The sequence below is a fragment of the Nicotiana sylvestris genome, chromosome 12 (genome assembly GCF_000393655.2).
Source record: "Nicotiana sylvestris chromosome 12, ASM39365v2, whole genome shotgun sequence".
Lineage (NCBI taxonomy): Eukaryota > Viridiplantae > Streptophyta > Magnoliopsida > Solanales > Solanaceae > Nicotiana > Nicotiana sylvestris.
In genome coordinates this window covers 8,490,105-8,499,595 of record NC_091068.1, presented here as the reverse complement: position 1 = coordinate 8,499,595, position 9,491 = coordinate 8,490,105, and the positions used below count along the sequence as shown (strand labels likewise).

Sequence of the window (9,491 nt, the reverse complement as noted above, 5' to 3'; positions counted from 1 at the left end):
GCAATGGAGCTTCTTGATTTAGAATTTGCTTTTTATGATTAAAATTTTAAAATATAAAGTGGACGTGTTTAGTAAAAAATAGATCAATTCTACTATTTGCAGCAAAGATATGCTGTAACTAACAATGGATTAAATTAGAAAAGGACTTAGGGGTCGTTTGGTATGAGGTATAAGAAGGTGTAAGGATGGTATAAAAATTTAATACCACTTTAATATTCTGTTTGGTTAGCAAACCAGGTATAAGTTATCCCGATGTTAATTTTAACACTGGGATAACTTATACCTTATAGAAGGTGGGGTAATTAGCATCGGTATAACTTATACATTTTTCTTAGAAATTATGCAATTGTCATTCTTAATACAACATACCAAATAGTGAATAAACAACAATCCCAACATAACTTATCCCAGTATAACTTATATGGGCATAACTTATATCGGTATAAATCGTATTCCAACCAAACGACTCCTTAGGATGTGAAGATAGTTTTGTTTGTAAAGAGTCTCATTTGTTTTACTAGTGCAGTCCTCCTTTATTGTGTCTGATTTTGATAGTATGAGCAAAGCTTTATAATACTAGTATTTAGGTATGCTCGTATCTCGAGTTCGTAATTCAAATAGTCACTCAATTAATGAAAATTACCTAGTAAAGTCATGTTTATTTTATTTGTAACTAAAAAGTCACTTAGCTTATGCCTATTTCCTAAACTTTCGGTAGCCAAATACTTATTATTTAAATGACCACTCAACTATTCGAAATAACATAGTAGGCGTTTGGACATAAGAATTGTAAAATTTCGGAAAAAGGTGAAAAAAAATCCAAGTGAAAATGGTAACACAACATTAGAATTGTGTTTGGACATGAATATAATTTTGAGTTGTTCTTGAATCTTTGTGAGTGATCTAAGGTGAAAATTTTAAAAAATGGCTTTTTGGAGTTTTTTCAAATTTTTGAAAAATTTCGAAATTCATCTTCAAGTGAAAATAAAAAATTTCACGGCCAAACACTGATTTCGAAGAAAGTGAAAAAAATTTTGAAAAAGAGAAATCTCTTTTTTATGGCCAAACGGGCTAGTAAAGTTCTTTTGTTTGTAAATAAAAAGTCCCTTAATTATGCATATTACACTCAGAAAATCACTCAACTAGATTTCTCAAACTTTCGATAGTCAATTACCTATTTTACCCTCCAACTAGTTCGCTATTGAAGGTTGTTCCTGTTGTTTATTTTTGTTATTGTGCTGAGGAAATCAGGAAAATATTTATGGTGTTTATTTGTGATTAAATAAATTGATTCACTCTTGACCTGAAATTTTAGTAACTCAATTTTCCTTAACCCAATGCACAAGAATTCTGAAAACTAAATAATGGGTTATTTCTAACTGTGATGTGTAAAATAGATACTCTAACCATAATTCTTCTAGTTAGGAATATCTGAAACTAATAATAGTTCCAATAATAATAGTGTCAATTGCAGGGTGTGTGATAAAAAATTAGGTGTAAAAAGGTTATATATGGCCAATTTGTAAAAGAATTGAAATTGGCTTCTTTTATTAGATAATTCAAACACCTAGTTGTTAGTAGTTCTCAACAGAAGGGAGCCCAAAAATTGAATGTTGCTGGTATCTCAGGTGCATGTTACACTAGCCATAAGTCTAATAGAAGTGCACATGTCGCGCCCCGATTGGCTATCTTTGATTGTCTTTGTCGAAAAATTAAGATCTTTTAAGCGAGTTATCTATTCTCTGATGATCTTTTCTAAAAGAAGTAATGTGAGGAAAGCCTTGACCTTCATTTGTTCTATCCTTCGAACTCGGAGATTGAAAAAGATCACTCTATGCAACGGGCCAATGACACATTCACTTCGATTCCGACGATTTGAGTTAATTTAGTTAGATTTAATAATTTTTTGGTGGATTATATAGAAAAATTACACTTCTTTTATATATCGATGAAACAAAAAAAAAAGGTTCGCACTTATTTTTAATTAAAAACAAATGTATATAATAATAAAAGCAATAATTTAATGAAAAAATCACTCTCATCTATAATAATAAACTATAAGCAAAAAATAATACTCTCATAGTTTCAAATTATGTAACAACGTATTCTTTTCTTTTTTTCATAATCGTGATGTCCGGGCTAGCTTGTACGTACTTCGACTAAATCTACGGAATACCTGCTACACTTTATGGATAGATGAGAAAAAAATACCTAGTATTTTTTAACCTCCGCTAGGATTTGAACCCGAGACCTCATGATTCTCGCCCACTTTATTAAGTACGAGACCACACCCCTCGGCGGTTATGCAGCAATATTTTCTTCTTAATGCGTTCCAAAAGAATGATATTTTTTCAGAATTAAAATAATTTTAATATTAAATTTTTTACTATACCTTTAATAAAAAACTTTTATAGCTATGTTATATTGTTATACAACAACAACAACGACCCAGTATAATCCCACAAGTGGGGTCTGGGGAGGGTAATATGTACGCAGACCTTACCCCTACCCCCGAAGGGTAGAGAGGCTGTTTCCAGGAGACCCTCGGCTAAAAAAAAACAATAGGAGATGATATATTAGTACCATAAAAATGCATAATAAAAATACAACAATATATAAGAGAAAATTGATGCTTTAAATTTATTTTGGGTCTGCCCTGCTTTGCTTTTCTTTGTTGTAATTATCTTTTTATTTTTGGCAGGTGGTGAGCGGCCTCCTGAGTCCAATGTCGATGTGAAAGCTACGCAGTGAACTAGTCATCTCTTTAAACTCTTATCTACTATCTTAATTATTATTGAGAATGTAGTGTCATTTAGTTGTGTTATTACTAAGACATGAAAAAAAGGTGATGTGATTTGTCATGTACGCTCGTAGTTATGTCTTTAGGAACGTAGGGTTATCTGTGTTTTATTACTAAGACAAGGAAAAATGTGCTCCGATGTTATGATTCTGGTTATGTTTGACGATGAAGCTTTTATTAGAATAACTTGGTGTTGAGAAATCCTCTGTAGATGGTTGGTTGTTTCGCTTTGATGTATGGTAGTGCGCACTATTTTGGTTAATTTTGGGCTCTCTAAAGTTGGCCTATACTATACTGCTCCAAGTTGTTTATTAGACACATATTGAGTGAGGTCGGGGTATCTAAAGGTACAAGGCTCAGTTGAAGTAGCTAACCGAAAATAGTGGCCTACTTTAGGGAGATATCTATACTTTGCCTTAAATTTTATTCTAATCATGAGTACTGAATCTTATATCTCTGTACCATGTAGCAAAATCAGAGATCAGATGCAAATTTGGCCAACGAATTAATACCTTATTGCAACTAGTAGTGTCTATTTTATGGATGATTTGAAAGGCTAGGAATGACTATATTTTTAATTCGGTGATATGGAATGAAAATAATTTTTTATCTAAAGCATTATTTGATTTTAATGAATTTATAGTTGCAAAGTAACATGTTAATACTATGAGAGATTCTTCTACTAACACACCATTACTAACTCTTTCTTCAGAAAAAGTGTTGTTTTATGTAGATGCAGGTTTGGATCCAAAGACTCGCAAAGCGAGTACTGGAATGGTGGCCTTAAAGGCTAATGGTGACGTGCTTTATGCATATGGTAGTCCAATCCATTTTGTTGGAAGAGCCATAATAGCTGAAGCGTTCGCAATAGGAAAGCAATTCAACTGGCAGTGAAGTATGGATGGAAGAATATACATATCTTGTCTGATTCCTTAACAATCGTTCAAATCTATATATATATTAAAGCAAGAAAGTTTACATTGTGGTTAAGCCAAATGACAAGCTACTATAAAGCCACTTGGAAATCTTAAAGAGTTTGTGGGAGATTGTCAAATAAGAAAATATCACTTAAGAACTATATATGGAATTTCATTTATTGAAATTAAATTGAAATAATAAATTTTAAAAAAAATAAAAATAAAGTTCAAGCGCTGTACTAATATTTTATAACTGAAATTTTTTATTTGAAAAGTAAAGAATTTGATATAAGAGAGCTTTTTGAATTATTACGAGAAACAACATATTATATGGATAGTATCACGCTATTGAAAACATAATTTATAAACCTAAAATTTAAAACATTTACAATGAAATAACACCAAGCAACAAATTAAAAATATAAAGATGTAATTAAAATTGTCATGTAGTTAAGTTATAATAAAATTAAAGTCAAAACTCTATACGAAAAACAAAAAGAAAAAAATTAATTGCTTATTGCACATAATACTAAATAATAATTACTAAAAGTGTAGATTTATGGAAAATAATAAAAGAACTTCTTCGTTTAAACTTTGGCATATTTTCAAAAGAATTAGAAAAATGTTTGATAATAGGTGAATTTAACTATATTCAGGCCCTAAATAACCACCTTCTTGCATAGTTTTGATAATAAAAGTGATAACAAAATGCTCTTATTAGTGCTTTTCATGACTTGCAGGTTATATATGACTAGGGAAGGCTAGGGAGTACTTTTGGAGTCAAAAATTGAAGAAAGAGAGGCCATCCGTGAAATATCCCAAGTAAACTACGCAAAAACAGGCTGAAGAATCAGAGAAATGATTCTGCCGCGGTTCTACCGCGACCGCGGCAGAACCGTGGTGAAGACTGCTCGCGGACAGAAGGAGATTCAGAGGAGCTGTTTGGCCGCGGTTCCACCGCGACCGCGGCAGAACCGCGACAGGCGCGAAAAAGTTCAGGGACTAAAGTGCAAAACACGGGATTTTTAGCCCAAAACCCTATTTTAAACACTAGAATCCGCCCAAGAGAGACATGTATTGTTTTAGAGAGTATTTTTGGCAAGAGAACAAGTGTGAGAGATCACCCAAAACATCTTGGTTTCTTCTTCTCATTATTTTTCTTGCAAGTTTTATGATGAATATTGTTTTAGTTTGTTTACCCATAGTTATGAGTAGCTAAATCCTTTGTCTAAGATTTTGATGGAACCTATTGGGGGATGAACCTCTTGTTTATGTGAATACAAATTGCTAGTTTTAATCTTTATTTGTTCAACTATGTTCTTGTTGTAGTTAATTGACAGGATTCTCAATTAGCTGTGCCTATTTAGTGTGCATAACTCGGGAGAGAGTGCATATTTAGGTTATTGTTGAATAACACTACTCCCAAAGTATAAGAGGGAACTATAACGGCGGGTTTAAAGGCATGATTAGGGATAACGAAGCCTTGAGTGCAATCTGAAGTGGACTGTGTTAATTTAAGCTAGCTAGTGTATCTCGGGAGAGTGCATTGAGTATATTACTGTGATTACTCGGGAGAGATTTGCGGTAAGATGAGCGTTCGTGATTGATAGAGGTGTGTTGGTCAATTTGTATGAAGCATAAATAGAAGGGATTCCATCAATAGGGGAAGTCATTACCTTAGCATTTTCTCATTATTGTTTACAACCTTAGCATTTTAGTTTACAGCTTATTATTTACTTGCAATCTTAGTTAGTAAAGAAACCATCAACGGTGATTCAAACGTCTGGGGAAGTTGGTTCTCAAGAATTTAGTAGTTCTAAATATTGTGATTGATAGGTTAATTCTCTGTGGATTCGACCCTGGGCGGAGTACTCAGGTTATATTTGCAACGTCCACATTGTCCTTTTTATAAGGCATAGTTGGGCGTGATCAAATTTTGGCGCCGTTGCCGGGGAATTAACGGAATTATCAATTACCATTGATAGAAATACAACAAATTCTTAGTATAGTCAGTCTTCTCTACACCAAGATTTGATCGAAAATTTTTTACGGTTGTTGACGTGGTTGCACAGGTGTATGCCTAGAAACTCTACGAGGACTGGAGAAGTACTTGAAGGACTCTCAGACCCAGAGAAAACATTTCGGATATTGAACCGTGCCAACAAAAGACTTCAACAACCTCATCAAACACACAACCTCGAAATTGACATGGGTGACGTAGACAACGTCAACGGAAACGTCAGAGATAGGGCACTTCCTGTGCCTAAGGCGGCACTATATGACTGGGCACAGCCCACAACTGAAAATCTGGCCACTGCCATTGTTGTGCCCGCGATACAAGCTGAATCGTTCCTGATCACGAACAACATGCTGCACTTGCTGCAAAACAAGGGATTATTTTCCGGGACACTAGCCGAAGATCCTCAGCAGCACTTGAAGAACTTCCTATCGATTTGCAAAACTCAAAGGCAACCCAACGTAACTCCGGAAGCAATCAGACTGTTATTATTTAGGAGTTGCTCAGGTCTGGCTAAACTCACTCCCCATAAACTCTATAGAAACTTGGGATGAGTTAGTCAAGCAATTTCACATCAAGTTCCACCCGCCCAACAAAACAGCTCAACAAATTGATGAGATCGTGAGCTTTAAACAGAAACCAATGGAGACACTGCATGAGACATGGAGTCGGTTTAAAGGAATGTTGGTTATATGTCCACTCCATGGTATTCCAGATCAGATGTTGGGACAACGGTTTTACATGGGACTGTCAGATAGCATGAAGAACATTGTAGATGCCTCAGCTGGTGGGGAGTTTTTGAGCAAAACTTGGAGAGAAGGTCAGAGTCGGCTTGACAAATGGCTCAAAATTTGGGGTGGACGACGAGGAATGCACCTATCACTCCAGTGGTACACTCAGTGCCTTTTGACCCATCAAATTCCATGGCTGAAAATGTGGCGACCCTTTTGACACAGATGAGCATACTCACCAAGAAGGAGGTGATAAAGTGGTTAGATGCGGGAATTATTTTCCCAATCTCTGACAGCAACTGGGTTAGCCCAGTTCAATGTGTGCCTAAGAAGGGTGGCATGACGGTTGTGAAGAATGACAACAATGAACTAATCTCAACGAGAACCGTCACAAGCTGGAGAATTTGCATGGATTATCGAAAGTTGAATCTAGCCACCCGGAAAGACCACTTCCCACTTCCCTTCATCGATCAGATGCTGGATAGATTGGCAGGGAGGTCACACTTTTGTTTTCTGGATGGGTACTCAGGGTACAATCAGATTTCCATTGCACCTGAGGACCGAGAGAAGACCTCCTTCACATGCCCTTATGGCATTTATGCCTTTCGGAGGATGCCCTTTGGCCTATGCAATGCACCCGCCACATTCCAACGGTGCATGATGGCCATATTCACTGACATGGTTGAGGATATAATGGAGGTGTTCATGGATGACTTCTCAGTGGTGGGAAGTTCATTTGATGAGTGCCTGGTGAATCTGACGTGTATGCTGAAACGATGAATCGAGACTAATCTGGTGCTGAACTGGGAGAAGTGCCATTTCATGGTATAATAAGGCATAGTCTTGGGACACCGGGTGTCAATCAAGGGAATAGAAGTAGATCGAGCAAAGGTTGATGTAATAGCAGAGTTGCCTCCACCAACTTCGGTCAAAGCAATCATAAGTTTTCTTAGACCTGCCGATTTCTACCGGCAGTTCATGAAAGACTTCTCCAAAATCACCAAACCTCTCTGTAAGTTATTAGAGAAAGATCACCCGTTTGTATTTTCTGATGGTTGCAGGGTAGCATTTGAGGAGTTGAAGCACAGGCTGGTCACATCACCCATCATTGTTGCCCCCAACTGGGAGCAACCATTCGAACTAATGTGTGACGCTAGTGACTACGCAGTGGGGGAAGTGATGGGCCAGCGGAAGGACAAATTGATGCACCCAATCTACTATGCTAGCAGAACGCTGAGTGGAGCCCAGTTGAACTATACGGTGACTGAAAAGGAGATGCTAGTTGTGGTGTTCGCATTCGACAAGTTCCGATCCTACCTGATAGGATCAAAGGTAATCGTCTACACTGACCATGCCGCTCTCAGGTACTTAATAGAAAAGAAAGACTCTAAACCACGCTTGATTTGTTGGGTGTTGCTGCTGCAAGAGTTCGATCTTGAAATACGTGACCGCAAGGGCACTGAGAATCAAATCGCTGATCACCTATCACGACTTGAGGGAGCTGAAAATGCAATTGAAGTTGAGGAAATTCTGGAAACTTTTCCAGACTAGCAACTGCTCGACACCACTCATCAGGAAGCGCCATGGTATGTAGACTTGGCCAATTACCTGGCCAGTGGTATAGTTCCTCACGACCTTTCATCGGTCCAGAGGAAACGATTTTTTTGTGAAAGCCGCTTGTACTATTGGGATGAACCCTATCTCTTTCGAATATGCCTGGATAACATGATCCGGAGATGCGTCTCCGAGATAGAACAATCTTCTATTTTGCAGGCTTGTCATGCATCGACTTATGGTGGACACTTTGGAGGGATCAGGACAGCAGCAAAGGTGCTAGAAGCCGGATTTTTCTGGTCGACTGTGTTTAAAGATGCTCACTCATGGGTGAAGGGTTGTAATGAATGTCAATGCACCGGGAACATTTCCCGGTGCCACGAGATGCCCATGAACCCAATTTAGGAGATAGAAGTGTTCGACGTCTGGGGGATTGATTTCATGGGTCCCTTCGTCAGCTCCTATGGAAATAAGTACATCCTTGTTGCTGTAGACTATGTGTCCAAGTGGGTGGAAGTTGTAGCGTTGCCCACCAATGATGCGAAAGTGGTGGTGGGGTTTCTAAAGAAGAACATATTCACCCGCTTTGGGGCACCACAGGCGATTATCAGCGACGGAGGCACTCACTTCTGCAATAGAGCCTTCGAGAAGTTGCTTATAAAATACGATGTGCGCCACAAGGTGGATACTCCATACCACCCGCAGACTAGTGGACAGGTTGAGGTATCCAACAGGGAAATCAAGAGTGTGTTAACGAAAACTGTGAACGCCACAAGAACTGATTGGGCAAGGAAGCTAGATGATGCACTCTGGGCCTACAGAACAGCTTTCAAGACACCAATTGGTATGTCACCATACAAGTTAGTGTTTGGAAGGCCTGTCACCTACCTGTAGAACTCGAGCATAAAGCGTGGTGGGCACTGAAACAACTAAACTTAGACATGGAAGCTGCGGGCACGTCAAGAGTCACAGAATTGCATGAGCTCGAGGAGTTCAGGTATCTTGCTTTTGAGAGCACAAGGCTGTACAAAGAGAGAATGAAGAGGCTACACGATCAAAACATTGTTGAGCGAAATTTCAAACCTGGGGACATGGTATTGCTATACAACTCAAGGCTGAGGTTGTTCCCGAGTAAGCTGAAGTCACGATGGTCTAGACCATTTCGAGTAGTTGAAGTTTTCCAGTTAGGAGCGGTTGACGTTGCCACTGAGAATGACTCTCGTACATTTAGAGTCAATGGTCAGAGATTGAAGTTGTATGTGGGTATGAGCGAGCCCAAGGAAGGGTCTGAACTGCAGTTGACTCAACCACGGAGGTCGAGCGAGCCTTAACTGCACTCATCTGGGTCGTGCCGCGACGTTAAATCAGGCGCTGCATGGTAGGCAACCCATGAAATTGTTGTAAGTGTTACTCTTCTTAAAATTAAAAAAAAAAAGGCGTCAGAATCAGAGATGGGCTCAGGCCGCGGTTCT

At 38.2% G+C, this 9,491-nt stretch overlaps 1 protein-coding gene across 1 annotated transcript; it reads left to right on the top strand.

The window, feature by feature from the left end:
• Positions 1-8,190: 8,190 nt before the first annotated feature.
• Positions 8,191-8,913, top strand: LOC138882655 (uncharacterized). Its single transcript, XM_070163262.1, has 2 exons — positions 8,191-8,359; positions 8,513-8,913. Exons 1-2 carry the CDS (start codon positions 8,191-8,193, stop codon positions 8,911-8,913), a joined length of 570 nt encoding a protein of 189 aa, XP_070019363.1.
• The last annotated feature ends 578 nt before the right edge of the window (positions 8,914-9,491 follow it).